We start from the raw sequence: 17798 nt of genomic DNA on the forward strand, positions 1-17798 counted from the left end.
CCAGCCCCGAGGCAGCCTGGGAGGCCTGCGGGTCTGAGGTGAACAGCCATCTGTGGCAGGAACGTCCATCTGAGGCCTGAGGTAGCCACCATTCCCCACTCAAGGTGCCATCAGCTCAGGAGCTTACTTCTGAGAGGCAGCCACCCATCCCTGCTGAGGAGCCATCACCCTCAGTCTGGGGCTAGGCTGCTAGTGTTGATACCTGCTCTCCCCAGGACAGTATGGGAAAGGGAATTGATAGCTACATTTGCAAAGCGCAGTGAAGCACACCTGGGTCTCTAGGACACAAAAAAGAGGAGCATCTAAACCAAGTTCAAAGTTCCTGGGTGACATTGACACTGATTCATTTAAGTTCCTCAGTTTTTCTTGCTCAGGAATTCTGTTATTTATGGCTGCCACAAAAACTTCGAACTGTGATGAACATTTCAGTGTGGACAAACTAAAGCAATGGCCAGAGCCGGAGTCAGTTTCTTTAATGGAGGTAACATAGCATGGCTTTTTTTCTCCCTATTTCCTCCTTCCTTCCTTCCTCCCTTCCTCCCTTCCTCCCTTCCTCTCTTCCTCCGTTCCTTCCTCCCTTTCTCTTCCCCCTCCCTCCTTCCTTCCTTTCTTCCTCCTTTTTCTTTTTCTTTTTTTTTCTTTCTCCTTTTTCATAAGAAGCAAGATAATTTTATTCGGAGCCAAGTGATAGATTGTAGATTCACTGTCAAGACTTACAAGGGTCACTTGAGTGAGAGGACTTAAGGCTTTTTTTTTTTTTTTTTTTTTTTTGAGATGTTGTCCTTCCATGAAACACAAAATCCCTTGAGTTTAGGACCAGTTTGGCCTTGATCAGGCATATGTTTCCAGTATTAGAGCATTGTTCTTGGCTTAGATTAGATGTGCAGAAGGGTTCTGTGAGTGGGAGTGCCTGGGTTCAAATCTGCTATCTGAAGGAAGGAAGGATGGATGGAGCGCACCATCTGGCTGCCAGGTAGGTAACCTGGGGAGGTAAATGCAACAGGCCAGAGCTTGCCCTTCTGTGTCTGATGATGATTTGTTCATGAAGCTACAGGTTTATAGGAGCCTATGGTTTGCTTCATTATAAGGAAAGCTCTTGAGAACTTATATTGCCCTCTTTGCCACGGTGGCAATAAGAGTTGTGAAATGTGTTTACTATTTTTGTGTTTGTGAACAGTGGATTTCAGAGGAGCTGCTAGGAATCTAACATTTTATATTTTCTGAAAGAAAAAGCAAAGAATGCCTTATCAATGGCAAAGACTATATAGAGATATGTTTTTAAAAAATTAATTTACACTGATTTATATGTGTGTGCATGCAGAAGGCAAACATAGGTGACAAAGGACAATTTTCAGGAATGGGCCCTCTCTTTCTACAATGTGGGTCCCCTAGACTGAACACATGTGGTCAGGTACGGTGACAAGCACCTTTACCAGCTGAGCTACCTTGACAGCCTATTATTATCATCATTATCATTGTTGGAATTTGTTATGTAGACCAGGCTGGCCTGGAACATACAGAGATCCTGGCTCATCTCCAGAGTGGTAGGACTAAAGGTGTGTGCCACCCCACCTGTCTGGATTTTTTTAAAATAAAGAAGTTTGTTGACCAAGAGTATATATAACATCTGATAATTTGCTTAAAACATTACTAAGAAGGCTAAAAAAATTTTTGTAGTGATATTTATTAGCATATATGCTTCTATTTCTCTAAATAAATAGTGATTATTCTTTTATAGTGTAGTGTCAGGGGAAACTTTTTCTGTGTGTGCATACTTTTTTTTGGTTGGCATCTTGAAATAAATTGAGCAGGCTTTAAAAGTAAGATAGTGCATATTTTAGAATTCATATTAGAGAAGATCCAGTCAGCCATTCAGATACAACTTTGGATTTCATGTGAGCATATTAAATTGTGGGTGGAAAATACAGCTCTTCTTGTGAGACTTCTTTTATTCATAGATATGGCATTTGAGTTTAGAATTTAGTTGGTCTCAGCTGGTCCAGTGTGGTAGAACAGAACGAAGGGCCTGAGTGAGTAACAAGTTCTAAGAAACCATAAGAGTTTTCATTAGAGGCCACTCCTTTGGTAATAGAGTGTCTCTTGCAGACACAGGCTTTACATGGCCTTAGTCATTTAGGAATAAAAGCTGGTGATCTGTTCACACCCATGCAGCTAAAAAGGCACAAGAGTGAGGGGTTAGAGTTTCTGCTCCAGCTCCGGGACTCTGGGCCCGTTTCACTAAATTGAGTTTTATGCTTCTTGAGTCCTATTGTATTAAATTGAACTTTCTGAGCTTTGCTGCTTGTTTTTTGAGATGGGTCTCGTGCAACCCAGGGTGGCCTTTAGGTACCACCTCACCTACTTCCTGCCATGTGGGGCTTGAACTGAGAATTTAGAGGGCTTCATGTCTGCCAGGCAAGTACTCTACCTACTGAACCACACCCCCAATCCTTGAGGTTTTGATGTATGAGGGGAGCTAGCAGAAGACAAAAAGCTTCAGGGGGCTCCTAAAATATGGTTATATGAAAAGGGAGTTCATTTTATATAAAAATTATTGGTAAGATTCTTGGAACTTTATTTTTTATTTTTAACTGTGTCCCTTATGTGGGCATGTGTACTTTAGTACAGGTGCTCAAAGAGGCCAGAGGCATTGGATCCTCTGGAGTTAGAGTTACAGGCAGCTGTGACCTGAACTGCTGGACATAGATAGGTGCAGCCAAATCAGACCTCGTCCTCTGCAAGAGCAGTATGTATTTGTAGCTGCTGAGGCAGCTCTCCAGTCCCAGCTTCTTGAAACTGTCACAAAATATGATTTCATGGTGTAATGTCAGGGATATGTTTCAAAAGAGTCTAGGTGGATGATGAAAAACGGAGTAGGGGTGATGTGAAATGAGACTGAGTTGCTACTTCTTAAAACTAGGTTATGGGTTCATGGAGAACAGTATTTGCAGTTTCCCATCATAAAGAGTTAAGACTATGCTGTGAGACACAAGCATTATATTTACACTAGCGATACTGGAATAGTGCCCTAGGATTTTTCATTCTGATTGTCTATTCAGAATTTTTGACCTATCATCCAATTTTGTTTTAAGGTTTTAGCTAGAGAAGACATTGATGAAGCTGTGCATGCAATATTATTCAGAGAAAACTACATCGTGAAGGTAAGTGGCTATGTGCATATTGTGTTCTGGAGGAGCAAGAGTTGCTATTGTCATGCCCTGCTGCTGTGAAGACAAAAAAGCTTATGAGAGCAAAGATGTGTGTTGGCTCGGGATTCAGGGACTCTGTCCACAGTCATTTCACTCCTTCATTTGAGTCTATGGTCGAGTAGGGCATAATGACAGGACACAGACTGAGCTGCTCACCTCTGGGTGTTTGGGAAACAAAATGAGAAGGAATGAATGGGCCAGAGAGTCAGTATTTTCTTCAAAGGTGTGCTCTACCCACCCTGCCTTCTGAAGTTTCCACCACCACTGTGGCCCATCAGCAGGAAACACAAACAACACTCAGAGAGACTCATTGGCAAGCAGAGTGAGGTGCTCCTCATTTTCACCTTTAAGCTGTATAACTCTGAAATGGTGTGGCTCCCTAAGGATCACTAAAGCTTCCCACAGCTTGTCTGAATCTGTCCCAAGGAATCCCAGGGATTGTTTTAACTGCTCCTCTCCTTGACTTGTAGTAAATGGAATTTCTTTTTCTAACAAAACTTGCCTGTTTTTTTCTATTTTCCTATACTACATTGGGTTACATAAAAATCACCAGAAATTTATTAGTATTTAAAGGGTAATGACCAATTAAGTTACTAATAATCATTATGGGTTAACAAGCTTTAAAGGAGTTAATTTCCCTCTGAAAGATAGTATAACAATAAGTTGACATTTTTATTGTGATTTGAATTTACAAAGTAAATAGACATTTGTTCTCTCTCTCTCAAAATGTTTATTGAGTACACTGTAAGAGATCAATGCCTAGGCAGTAACTACATTCCTTACCCATAAATTCTCTTTTGAGAATCAGAAGCAGCCATGGGGTTAGCCTCCTTTCATAGGTCAGAGAGCAGCATCAAAGCAAGCCTAGTGTCTGTGTTCTTCCAATTCAGGCACATACTTTGTGATGGTGAAGCCTAGACGCAGCATGCATGACTGGGTAACATTTAAAAAGAAATAAGAGTTTGGTGGGTTAGGAAAGGCTTAATTGGGTTGGGTAACAGTTTAATCCGAAGGTGCAGGATGATTTAGAATTGTTTATTATGCACCTCCTGCCCAGTGTTCTCAAGTTCTCTCCCTGAAGTTCATTCTGTGTTCCACTTATTTGGTGTGAGGACCGGGTAGCATGAATGGAGAGAGTAGGAATGAGTGTTTTCTCACTACGAAAATGCTAATAAGTGGAAAAACTTGAAATTTGTCTTGTTTCTATTACTTTGTCAGAGAATGGATACATATTTTCAGCACCAGGCTGTTTTTAAGGAAAGAAGAAAAGAGATATTACATAAAAAATGGGTTGAAAATGTGGCACAGCCTCTACAGCAGAGAATTATAGAGAAAGTAATTTCATATAGACCTGGAAAAAGCCAAGAGAAATATGAATACTGCTTAAAGCACCCAAAGAAACCGGTACTGGGTTTTATTATTTCTTTACTTAACTATGATGTCATTGGTTTCCTTTCTCTCCTGTTGTTTTCTTCTGCTCTCCTAATGTGTCCGGTCAATCTGTCATTGTCACGTCTGCTTGTTGCTGATCACAGCTCCAGGTAGAGGAGGGAGGGTCAGTGCTGGGGACTCTCTGTACCCACTCCTTTGATCTCCGGCATTCCCTAGGCCGACCTTTCAGCTCTCCTTACCAGGACTGGGTCAAATGTTGAGGAAAGAGAATTCTAGTCTCTGGTAGGAAATGGGCAAGGGAGAAGGGGACTGCATGGCAATACAGTCAGGAACTGTTAAACTTAGGGACAGACAGCTCTTTTCTTTGTGCAGTCTTTATAGGATAGCAACATTACAGTGTCTTATTTTGAAGACACTTTCACTCTCAGGTCAGGAACCTCTTCAGGGATTTTTATCCTCCTTCATTGCAGTACCAAATTGAAGTCTGCTGGCTTTGGTGTCCTTTGGGATCTTTGCTGTTTGGTTTCTTGGGTCTCTCTACCCCAGTTATTTGCTAGAGATATAGGAAAGTTTAGATAGAATGTTAGATACACTGGGTATCATCAAGTATGCTTATGAACAGTATTTCAGAAAATGTGCATTAAATATTAATTCCTAAATAAACTAAGAGCTGGAACTCAAGATGTAATTTCAGTGTGCTGGAATCAGAGTGTGATCTTTCAGGATGGCAGAAGAAGTGGAGAAAAGCAAAAGAGGGCCTTTTCCCTAAGGCTTATGGTTAGGGGAGGACATTCTGCCTAACTGCTGGCCAGCCTCAGTACCTCCTGCACCATCACACAGTCTTATCTTCCTTAGCCACATTCCTCTCTCCATTTTAAGAGCAGTGGGCAGTGTTCCAAGGAGAACTTCTCCTCCCAGGACTGGTTAGGAACTCTGTCTATGCTCCTAAAGCCCTGAGCTGGTGCCTCTCACTTGTGTGATTTGTGTGTTCTAGTCTGAGAAACCCATGAGGACAGAACTTGGCCTTGGTGTAGCATGGAATGACTGAGCAAATATCACTAACTGATGTAATGATTTAGCAAACTACAAATAGAAGCTGCGTCTTCCATGTGGGCAGGCCTCCCTTCTTCCTCCTATCAGTATTTACAGTCTGTGAGACATCCCCATGGGCAGCAGTTCCCCCATGGCACTGTGGGCTGACATCATTTGTGAGTCTTGACCTTGGCTTTGGTAGAGTAAGGCCTCACTGCTGTACTTAAGGCCAGCTTTGAACAGCTTGCAGTCAATGGCATGGAGACCTCAGAGACTCTCGTTTTCTCCTGTAGACGAAAGCCTCTCCATTGTGTGAGTGTCTGTTTCGAAGACAGCAAGAACTCCGAGAAGCAAAGGGAACCAGTTACCAGCATGGCACAGGTGCTTTGCAACCAGAAGTCATCATAGACTAAGTGTCAAACATCCCCACCCCCAAAAGGGCAGGAATCATTTTCAGAGTCTGATTTTGCTCGTGTGTCTTCCTTTAGGGAAACAGAATGACACACAAAAAGAACCTAAAGGAACCGGGAAGGCTCCCCTCTTCAGCAGATCGCCTCCATTCATGCTCACCTCCCATGTCATTGTTCCCAAAGAGAGGCAGAGAACCTCTGCTCAGTCTGTGCTGAATAAACCCAGTGGCGCATACAGGTACAGGGTAACCAGAGAAGTCAGCTAGCATGAGCTCTAGGGACTCTCCCAGAAAAGAGAACAAAAAGGGAGCATATATGAGGGAAGGGTGTGGAAGCTGTTCATTACTGAACCTGGGTGGTAGATTCAGAATATATACACACACATGTATAGGTGCATATACAATATACAAGCACACGTACATATACATAATACAAATTGCTTTTGTGAGACAGGGTTTCCCTGTGTAGTCTTGGCTGTTCTGGAACTTGCTTTGTAGACCAGGAGACCAGGCTGGCCATGAACTCAGAGATCTGTCTGCCTCTGCCTCCCAAGAGCTGGGATTAAAGGTGTGCGCCATCACCCAGCCAATTTGGTTCTCATTTTGTTCCTCTTAAAGTAGTCAGTCAGGACTGATTTTGCCTGAGTCACTGGAAAAATCAATGCTGCTTCACTTATTTCTCCCGTCTGTTTGTGGTGTTTTCCACTCCTGTTCTACAGTTTCTTTCACTTTTTTTTTTTTTTTTTTGGCTTTTCAAGACAGGGTTTGTTTGTGTAACAGCCCTAACTGTACTGGAACTTGTTTTGTAAACCAGATGGCCTCAAACTTATAGAGATCCACCCACCTCTACCTCCCGAGTGCTGGGATCAAAGGCGTGAGCCACCACTGCCCAGAGGGAGTTTCTTTCACTTCTTAGACCTTTTTATTTAAACACAAGTACATAACTTCTCAATGAGTGAGAAGCCTTGTCTTGCTCTCCACTCTTCATCCTCCCTTTCAGCTCCATGGCCTGTACAGCCACAGCTCCGCTAGCCTCCCTTTAGTCTGGCCTTTATCACCCAACAGCTTGAGTGATCACTTTCCAATGGAAAACACAACAGTAGTTTCCTGTAACCCTCTCAGTGGAGTCTGGTTCCTTACTGCCTGACTGCTGCTACCAGCCTGGCTAAAAGGCTAGAAAAATTCCTTTTCCTTAAGACAAAGAAACACATACTAGCCACAAAAACATCTGGGTTAAACTAGCTGTGTACAGTTCCCCAATCAGCCAGGCTGTCATGTATTGTTTGCCTGTTGCCTGCTATTCTAACCCAGGCGAGTATAACCTCCCAATGGCTGGCTGCAAGAGCTGGCATGAGGGTGAGGGATAGGCAGCAATGGCAGTGACTCTCCGTGAGGACATGTCCAGAGGGTGCCCTGTTTAATGAAGGGAAGAACGGAAGAGAGCAATATGCTAGATTAGCCAGGGGCAGATGATTGGAAAAAGCAGAGTTTTTCCTCAAGTGAAAAAGGGAGAGGGCTCGATACATTGCAAAGTCCCCTTATATTATATAACCAGCAAGAGCGGCAGGCTGATGAGGGACCACTGTAGTGCAGTCCTCTCCTCTGAGACTTCGTGGTTCTCAGCATCTCTTCTCCTTGAGAAGTTGCTTCATGTCTGCTTTCTCAGTTTTGTGCATGTTCTGACAAGTATATGTGCAGCTCCCTGGCTTCCTGGCCTGAGTACATGTCTGCCTGGTGGCCCTTCCATTCCGATCCCAGATCAGAGAACTGAGGGACTGTCTCAGCCACAGCTGGAGAAAGGTCCCCTGACTCTCTCACCTGACAGTTGTGTTAGCCAGCTTCATCTGAGGCTTTTGGCTTAGGAAAGGTTTATTTATTTAGCTCCTAGTTTGGAAGGGTAATGTTTGCAATCAAGTAGCTTCAGTTGCTTGGGGCTTCTGATAGGGTGGCAACACCACGGCAGGAACTTCTGTAAGGTAAACTGCTCAGGAAGTGGGGAGAAAGAGGAAGGAAGAGACCAGGGTTCCACAGTCCCTTTCACCCCCCAGACCTCTAACTTCATCCTTTAAAGGCCCGAGGTGCTCCCAATACCATCACCCTTGGGCCCAAACCTTCCCTTGACCTTTAGGGAACATTATCCTAACCTGAGCAGGTGGACAGACAGCGGCTATGTCTATTCAGCCCTTCCTTTTCACAAAAGGAATATCGAATTCATTTGGTAACTTTTGAATGGTAGAATTGTTCGGGCTGGGTTGAGATTTTCATCTGTCATTTCTTCTCAGTTCTGAAAAGCTTGTCTGTACGGCAAAGCCACATCTGCCCCAGGAAGAAGAGGCCTCCAACCTAAGCCAGCTTGCTTTTGAAAGGCAGTTCCGTTCCTGGAAACTCAGCCAGGAGAAGAAGGATGCTGAGAAGAAGAGTCCGGTAAGTTGCGGTCTGGGAGTGGGGCTGGGTCGACTACTTTTGCAATACCCACTGCACAGTGTAGCGAGCCCTGGTGCAAGAGCTCTCGCCGGCAGAGAAGGAGTGAAAAAGAAAAAGGAGAGGCGCTGGGAGCGTTCACTCCTGCAGGGAGATGCTTAGTGGCCTGGTGCTCAGGTCTAACGGGAGCGGGAACGTGGACAGGCGCTGAGCAGGGAAGGGACTCAGAAACACAGTGTATGTGGGTCCTTGAATACAAGTGCAGATCTGTCTTTATAAGGTGAGGGCCAAGAAGGCCAGAGCCTGCTGGTTCACCAGTCACTTCTCTTTGAACTTTCATACCTCTGACAGTTTTCTACCTTTACTATTCATTGAAACCGGATTGAACAGGATAGGATCAGACATTTTTTTTTTTTAAGTCCAGCATGGAGGCTCACACTTGTAAGGGCAGTAGGGAAAAATTCTAGACCAGGAACTGGAGAGATAGATCAGCTGTTAAGAGTCCTGACTGCTCTTCCGGAGGACCCAGGTTTACTTCCCAGCACCCACAGAGACTAACAACCTTTCAGTTCCAAGGGATCTGCTTCCCTCTTCCAGCCCCCCCATGTACACAGACACATACAGACAAAACACTCATACTCATATAACATTTTTAAAAATTAAAAAGAATTTGAGGCCAGCCTGGCCACACAGCAAGACCTGTCTCAAAATATTACCACCACCACCAACAAAAAATGTTCTTTTTTGTTTGTTTGTTTGTTTGTTTGTTTTTGAGACAGTGTTTCTCTGTATTGCTTTGGAGCCTGTCCTGGAATTAGCTCTGTAGACCAGGCTGGATCGAACTCACAGAGATCTGCCTGCTTCTGCTTCCTGAGTGCTGGGATTAAAAACATGCACCACCACTGCCCAGCTCAAAAATTGTTAATTCAGTTATGAGAAATTTTAAACAATGAAACATAAAAAAAGAGATAGAGGGTAAAATGAGCTTTTATATATTTAAAGGGAATTTTTCCAGTACATATTTTTTTCATACAGGGCTAAGGATTTATGGGCTTCTGGCCTCTGTCTCCCCTTTATCCCCCCCTTGAGGCTTAAGTCACTGTGGTGATCTCTTGCTTGTACAAATAAAGCCTGTCTGAAGGTTAGAGAATGGAGCTTGCCACTAGCCAACCATAAAGGTCTGGAAGTCTGTATAGACAGACAGGAAGTGAGATAGCTGGCAGAAACAGGATATAAGCAGGGAGAAACAGGAATTCATTCTCTTGTCTACTGCGTTGCTAAGGAGGTAAGGTGTGGCTGTGGCTTGCTCCTTTTCTCTGATCTCTCAGCATTTTCTTCTATATGTGATTCTGGGTTTTCATTACTTAGACCAATTAAGAACTCCATTTACAACTCACAGAGCTTAGAGCCCTTGTGACTGCAGCACACAGCACATGGGTGCTCCCCTTACCCCACCATGTGCTGAGAGCCAAACAGGTCTTTCCAGTCTGAAAACTCAGAAGTTGTTATGGACTGTCTTTATTCTTGAGAATTTCACACACATGTACAACGAAACATCATATATATTCCTATTTCTCCCAACTCCCTCCAAATGACTCTCAAAACTTCCAAAATTTGTGTTGTCATCGTCACCATCTCATCCTCCATCTTGATAATCCACTGAGAGCAATTCGTGCTGCCTGTATGTGCATGGTTGTGGGCCCATCCACAATGTGTGGGGAACCTATCACTGGCAACACATTAAAGCAAAGAAAAAGATTCTTTCTCCCTTAGCAGAGATAAACTGCCAATAGCTCCTCAGTAAGACCTGGGGTCTGGAGACCACACCCCATCAATGCCAGAATTCTGGCTGGATTGATAAGTACCACAGCTACTGTGAGCTCATGAGGGCAAAAGCCATGCTAAGTTCACAGCACTCCTCCCAAACATCAATCAGGTGCACACATACACACACACAGGCACACACACACACAGGCACACACACACACAGGCACACACACACATAGGCACGCACGCACGCATGCCCACATGTGCACATACACACACACACACACACACACACACGGAACACTTTATATAAATTTTGAGAGACTCACTATATAGTTCTGACTGTCCTAGAACTCACTCTGTAGACCAGACTGGCCTTGAACTCATAGAGATCCTCCTGCCTCAGCCTCCCGGGGCTGTGCTTCTAAGTCCTACTCTTAAATTCTTTCTACCTCCTCTTCCTCAGTGTCTCCTGAACCTTGATGGTGGTTGCAAGGTTATTGAGAATGATGACCTTTTAGGGCTGGGCACTCAAGTCTCAGCACTCAATCAGATGTTTTGTGACCTAACTCCTACTCAGTCTCTTTAGAAGCAAATTCTCCCTCCAGGCAGACCTAAACTTTTGATATTAAGGTAGGACATTGTCATCTACAGAGCTCACACTCAACAACTGTGCTATCCAGTTACATAGAAACAGCAAATGTTTAAGTTAGTTTATAGTTTTTGTATTGGGCTTTGTTCCTTGCAATTCCCAGTCACTGTGGTCCTCAAGCCTTAGGTTAGACATGCCTGCTGGGATGGAAGCTTACTTATACACATCCTCCTGTCTGTCTGTCCATGTCTTTCTTCACTCAGTCCTCTCTCCTTTGCCTCATAGCTTTTTAGTTTGATACTGTCTACTTGTCTTAGGTCCTAATGTGGATGTGGTAGGGGAGGCACCCTGCTGTCACCATAAGAGTTAAAAAAGCTGAAAGAGTGTTTCTAAACACAACAGTCTATTTTCTGTTGGTGGGTTGGCAGGTCAGCAAATTGTTCACTTCAGGACTAACTGTAGGGTGCAAAGGTGCTGAGGAAAGGAGCCTGGAGAGTCTGAACATAGTGGAGGGCAGTGCTCAGGGGACAGCTAGTCACCTCTGCCATAGCAAAAGATAGGTGGAGTTGAAGGCATGGGAAGGCTCATCTGAGAACTGCAGAAACCAACAGAGAAGGGCAGCAAGCAGATTGGCTGGGAGCCTGTCTGAAAGGATAGAGGGCTTGGGTGTGGGTCAAGGCATGTGGGGTCCTTCCTCTCGTGGGAGCCTGCTTAATCTGTCCTTTTCTTTTATGAACAGGCTTTAGGGACCCGACCTCCGAGACCACGCTCCTGGGCAGCATCAGATAGCCGCCAATTACAGAGGCCAGCTGCTGTGGGAAGAAGGGTGATGACAGCAGAGCTCCTGGGGAAGCATCTGGCCTCCCTGCAGGGGGCAGCCAGGTCAGGGCTCCAGTGGTCATAGAGCTACCTGCCTTCACACTGTACACATGCTTAAAACACCGACAGCAGCTTCTCTCTAAGTAAGAAGTGGTTTCGAGAACTACAGCAGTTAGTTTTCTAAGCTCTGGCTGTGAACTAGGAAGTGTGTGTGGTGTTTTCGTTTCACTGAAACATTTGGCAGCAAGACCCCTTTATCATCTCCTCTGAACTTGGTGCTCAGCGGGGCTCTGTGCTTGGCTTGGGGCCAGTCCTGAGTCAAGGGTATCAGGGCTTTATTCAAGTTCAGTCCTGCCCACACTCCAGGCATGGCAGTGGGGGTCAAACTGCAGGCTGCCTCTGGGGATGCAAAGGGGGACTCCTCACCAAGGGTGGACTACTACTTGTGTAAGGGCTACCTGCTTCCTGGTGGGTGGGGGACTCTCCTGTCATCCTCTAAAAACTTGGGCTCACATTCAGTGGGGAAGACAACTTGACTCCCTCAGGGGCAGTTCTGGGTCACTAGGTACAGAAGGCAACTGGAGTTGCTGGCTGTAACATCTCTAGACATCAAAGTCACATGACTCAGATCCTGAGGGCACCTGGGTTCCAAATTTGACCCATAGTTTCATTACTGTTGAGAGCTAGGGACACTCACTGTAGTGAGGTTTAAAATCCCCATAGTCCTGGGAAGAGTAGGGTTGTTGTGTAGCTATAGTTACAGGTAGCCTCAGCTTTACACTTGCCAGATTGCCAGGGAGTGTCATGCCCCACACATGGGCTGTCAGCCACAACTCTTCCTGACATCCCCTCCATCTTGCTTCAGCGCCAACAAGACATGCTCCCCAAGCCCAGGAGAGCCAGCTTGCAGTGGGCTTGCTCAGCAGGCTGTGCCTGGTCCTTAGAAGCTTCCTGGAGACAAGCGGGATGCTGGGTACTTCAGTTTTATGCACCAAGTAACAGCTCTTTTCTGTTTTAACTAGTGGGTGTGTGGGCTCAGTATCTGGAGTCAATAAGGGATGTCTTCAACATTTCAGTACATGGGACTGTACTGTAATTCAGCCTGGTTTATTTAACAAAACTGGGGAGAGTGGACAAGCCCTGAGCCAAATAAGCAGCGTGGTTGTGGCTGTGGCTGTAGCAGAACAGGGGACAGGTAGTGTTGGGGCTACTGGAGCTGCAGGGCAACAGATCTGCAGATAGTCCTCATCATCTTGTAGGTCACCCCCGTCAGGGCAAGCATAGCTCCCACCCACAATAGTCATCAGTGAGATCAAGCCCAAAGACCTAACAGAGGCTCTGCACAAAAGGCTCCGGGCAAACTAGCAGTAGAGTTAAGCAGATCTGGCCCTGTCCCAATTCATCTTTCAGGCTTCATTATAAGCAACTTCTGAAAGTAATTGTTAAAAGCCTTTCACACACAGAGTCAAGCTTTGAGAGGAGTTACATTCATAAACTAATACTTTTATTCTCTTTCTGTACATGTTGGCAATGATAAAAAGCTCAAAGATGCATGTTCTATGAAATATGCAAAACAAGGAATTTACATAAATAATTTATACTTCAGAAAATTAAAGTTGAAAAATATTCCCACATTATTAGAGTTCACAGTATAGTTAAAGTACATCAAGCTTCCCTCCTTATATTTCAAACTGTATTGTCTGAGCAGAGAAGGATAAAATCTAATCAGAATAAAACAATCAAGTTTCTGTTTATTCAGTGCACAAGTGGATGCTATCTCAGTATCAGGCTGCACAAGTCCTCAGGCCAGGCTGCAGCACCTCTTCCCAGCCCTTCACCTCCTGAGTGCTGTGACCAGCAGAGGTCACATGTGTGGAATGGTTCCAACATCACCATCTCCACAGTGGACACATTCGCCAAGTGGTAACATCTGGTGGTCTGATGCCTCATTTCCACATAATACTTTTATAGCCCTGATAATGGAAATCCTGGCATCTAACACAGCCGACCATGTTAACACTAGTACAAGGCACTGTGCTGTGGTGTCTGTTTATAGGAAAGATCATGTTTGCATAGATTCCTAGCAATTTAGTGTGCGATAACATACAGACCCAGCGTGTGGCTTTGTGATGGATGAGCCATATGATGCTCCTCGGCCCCAAGAGAAGATAGTCTTTCTTTCTTTAGACCCAGCCTTGTGGGCAGCTTCTCTGGTGCTGGCTTCTCCAGGCCCTCAGAGGAGAGTTTTTTGTTCAAAAAGTTGCAGATCAAAGCGGACCCAGACTTCTCCAGTGGGGACTTCATGCAGCAGCAGTCGGCGGGTCGTAGGGCCTTTGCTTTCCTGTTCTGTTCGAATTTTTGCCACTGGAACTTCAGTACGACCCAGGAAATCTGGGGAGTAAACAGTGTGTGAGGATCAATTGTCTTTGTACCTTCTAAGATTTAAAAATTATCAAGCAGGAAAGTCTGGCACAGGATTCAGAAAACTTTCAAACTGGCTGAGCAGCTTGTTTGCTCATGGATCTTTGATACTGACCCTGGACAGATGTACTACAACAGCTGTGTATTTGGAAGTCTACTGATGACAGTGTTCTACCATCCACTAATCACTAGTGTTTCCCTTATGCGTGCAGGTAGAGCCTGTATGGAGAGGCCATGCCCTCCCCAAGACACCCACCTCCTGCCAAAGTGAGCTGGTATGGGGCTTGTGCCATTCCTGCAGCGGACATGGGGTATAGCATAGTTTAGGACCCTGGGAACAGCCTCCAGATCCCAGAAAAGTGGGGATACCTTAGGCACCTGCCAAGTCATACTTACCATCTGGAGAGAACTGGTCCCTGTCAAACATAGTGAGACACAGCACATCCTGGTAAAGGTCCTTGATGAAGAACTGGCAATTGAAGTTCCATTTGGGATTCAGTGTGTCTTGGAGGGTCCTAGTGGTATAGCTTTGGGAGCCCATGCTGATTTCACAGTATGGATTGCTCTTCCCTGCTCAGAGACAAGCCAAGGACACATACAGTGTGGTAAGTAAAGAGGGTGACCAGGGCAGGGTCTGTAGAGTGCTTCACTAGAGACCATGTCAGGAAGCACCACTGCCTGGCGGGACACATTTACCTTTGAGTCTAGTAGTCATATGGCCCCATGTTTCCAATGATGCCATAATCCTTGGAGCAAGTGTGTGTTCCAACAGCAGGGCTGCTCCCCATAAGCCCTGGAAGGTGCCCATGTGGCAAGCTTTGTGTATTTTCATGCAGTAGCAATCAAGATGGGGGGTGCTGGTTCTTATTGGGAAACAGTGAGTGATATGGGCCCAATAAATAGCTTATCCTCAACACCAGAAACACTGCCTTTTAAAAATTATCCATCATTCCATATTTAAAAGAGGTACCAGTAAGAAGCAGGGTGTTCCCACATGTGTTGAATAAAGCAGCATTTACCATTTGGCTTGCAGGCTTTTAACTCTGTAGCTTCGATGACATGTACCATCAGACGCCCAATGCCTGAGGTCTTTTGAGAACGGGCTACAAAAGAGGAAGTGAGTCATGTTAATTCCTCCTCTGAGAATGGAGATAGCACCACAGTAAAGAAGCAATGCTGGAGGGCTGTGCTGTGTTCTCACACACTCTCTCTGATCCTGGAGAAGGAACTCCATGTTAAGGGCACATTCTGCAGCGGCTAAAGCTTCCAGCCCTGTCTCTGTGTCATTCTAATGAACATGACCATTAGCCCTCAGCTGATGCTATTGCTATCTGCCATTGCTCTAGCGTTAGCAGTTTAGCATTTGCTTGCTTCTCCAGGCTATGTCATCTGCTAGGGATGCCTTTATGGCTATCTTTGCTCATCCCCGGTCACCTCAGCTTCCTCCCCTCTGTGTACCACCAGCCTTGACTGAGGGGCACCCCACAGTGTGCTGGGCCTGAAATTCTGTACCTCACCAGTCTCCTCTGCCACATGGATTGCTTATCTAGGCTTAGTAATCACATAAATGCATATGAATAGTAATACTAATTTTAAAATGCATACTGTTTGTTCAGTATTTCTGGCAAATAACATTTACTGGTTACTTTGTGTTAGGCATGTGCTAGAGCTTTACATGGATTACATTTAATTCCATAATTGCCTTACAAGGTAGCTCCTATTTTATGGATAAGGAAAACTGAGGAAGGACCATATGCTCAATTTATAGGTTTTTAAAAGACAGGGTTTAATTCTAGCCCAAGCTGCTGGCCTTGAACTTAGAATCCTTCTGTTTCAGCAACCTGACTGTTCAACTCAACAGTTTCCTCCCTGTTGTTTATTCTGAGACAGAGACTCACTGAGGAGCCCTGACTGGCCTGGACCTTGTTGGACTTAGAGAGATCTGCCTGCCTCTGCCTCCAGAGTGGTGGGACTACATGTATGTGCCATCACACCTGGCTCAGAGTTTTTAAATGGCAAGGTTAAAAGGTAAACATCAGACAACAAAGTGTGAACCACTCATCAAAACTTCAATTACATGTAAGAACTTTGTCTTGGTGAGCAGCTTTGTTTCAGATTTGATCTACTTAGAGAGGTTCTGAAGCTATTCTAATGTGATAGAAGTGAGTCATGTGATCACACTGCTGGCAGATGTGAGGTTCAGCCAAGCAGACCAAAGATTTGAAAGCAGAAAGGATGCTCGGTGTCTCTGGGCATTGGCGCCCTTCCCACCTTTTCCCCTTCAGGTTTGTCGTTTTGACAAGTTATTGCTAGGTATTCCAGGCTGCCTGGCCTCAGCCTTGAGGGTATCTTGCTCCAGCTTCAGTGCTATGTAGCCTTGTCTGTAAGCAATGGCCTGCTTCCTGATGTCCCCATGTCTCTATCATCAAGCACGCCCTTGTTCCCGATGGCAGAGCCTGGCCTGATGGTCTCTACAGGCCCCATTGTGCACACTACAGGGCCTGGCACACAGCAAATAACCATATCCAAAGGATTATACCCACAGAGAATGCAGAACAATCTAATAGACAACAAGAAACTCAGGAAAACCCTTGATTTGCACTTTTAACAAATTAAGAGACCATTATGTATTTTATGAAATGATTCAATCATTGATTTTTCAATAGCAAGATTTTAAAATAGCATTCATTTTGGGAAAGGCAATTTACACATACCTTCAAGAGCACAGAACAAAATAGGGGGAACCTGAATAAAAAATACATAAAGAGCTTTGGCTTCAGCAGCAGGGGCCTGAGTGGGCGCACTGGAAGGAAGGAGGGCAGGAGAGGGGAGGCAGGCCTCCACTGGGTAGAGGCTAAGGGGAGACAGGGCCTGACATTCCCATGGAGGTTTGCCAAGGATGCTTTCCAAAGGTTCTTTAGGACACTGAGCTGGTGGCCAAACTGTCCTATGAACAGAGGATACTGTGGCAAACAGATCCTCTCCCCCTTAGGAGTCAGTGGTGACTTCAGAGAAGCAAAATCTGAAGAACAGTGTAGACTTAGCCCAGCAGGGCTGCTAAGAGGTACCATGGAGGAGCTAGAGTTTCACTTGGGCCTTAAAGAATGGGAAGGACCCTATGGGGAAGGCCTGGCAGCAGGCTGTGACGTGGCAATGGGAGAGACAGTGGGAAATGGGGACAGGTGATGGGGAGTTTGGGGTGAGAAACTGTCAAAGGGAAGATGCTGAGGCAGGGGGCTGGCACACAGGAAAGAAGATGCTGAGGCAGGGGCTGGCACATAGAAAGGGAGAGCAGCTCTGTCAAGAGAGGAGGCTGATGGAGTCTATGCAAAAGACAGGCCTAGGGCAGGGGCAGTGGAGTTGCTGGAGAGGGCTTATCTGGAATGCTGGGATTGTGGGGAGTACTCACAAACCACTGCTGAGTTGGCAGGAGGGCTGAACCCATGGGAGGGTTGTCTGTGGGGTGTCATGCTAGGAGAAGGGTAGATTCCCAGGAAAAGGGGGAGGGAAGAGAGCTAAGAAGTCAGATGTAGCTGTGCAGAGGACACGCAGGATATGAGGAGGTGGGGAGGGCGTTAAGTACAGGAAGCCCGGGCAAGGGATAGTGAAGTTACTGGTGTCCTTGGAAGTGCCATCTACACAGCAATGGGGGAAAGATGTGTGCCAAAGAGTGGAGGGCTCAGGTGCGGGAGGCCAGGATGGAGGGGGCTGGGGCTGAGAGGACAGGAGCAGAGTG

General features: G+C 45.5%; 2 protein-coding genes across 5 annotated transcripts in view; one reads left to right on the forward strand and one right to left on the reverse strand.

Moving 5' to 3' along the window:
• The first annotated feature begins 257 nt into the window (after positions 1–257).
• On the forward strand, positions 258–11751 carry LOC127220043 (protein FAM228A). The gene is made up of 8 exons (XM_051181711.1): positions 258–481; positions 3093–3161; positions 4428–4613; positions 5927–6014; positions 6122–6288; positions 7450–7457; positions 8325–8466; positions 11562–11751. The coding sequence occupies exons 1-8, from the start codon at positions 389–391 to the stop codon at positions 11724–11726; spliced, it is 918 nt and encodes a 305-aa protein (XP_051037668.1). The 5' UTR covers positions 258–388; the 3' UTR covers positions 11727–11751.
• Positions 11752–13123: 1372 nt separating this feature from the next.
• Itsn2 (intersectin 2) overlaps positions 13124–17798 on the reverse strand; it is a 108920-nt gene continuing 104245 nt past the window's right edge. For all 4 annotated transcript variants that reach the window (XM_051181708.1, XM_051181709.1, XM_051181710.1 and 1 more), the window contains 3 exons: positions 15082–15165; positions 14459–14632; positions 13124–14032 (listed from right to left, as the gene is read on the reverse strand). In XM_051181708.1, the coding sequence (XP_051037665.1) occupies positions 13875–14032; positions 14459–14632; positions 15082–15165 (416 nt within the window). In that variant the 3' untranslated portion in view covers positions 13124–13874. The remainder of the gene's footprint in view (positions 14033–14458; positions 14633–15081; positions 15166–17798) is intronic.

The sequence above is a fragment of the Phodopus roborovskii genome, unplaced genomic scaffold (genome assembly GCF_943737965.1).
Source record: "Phodopus roborovskii unplaced genomic scaffold, PHOROB, whole genome shotgun sequence".
NCBI classification, from domain to species: Eukaryota; Metazoa; Chordata; class Mammalia; order Rodentia; family Cricetidae; genus Phodopus; species Phodopus roborovskii.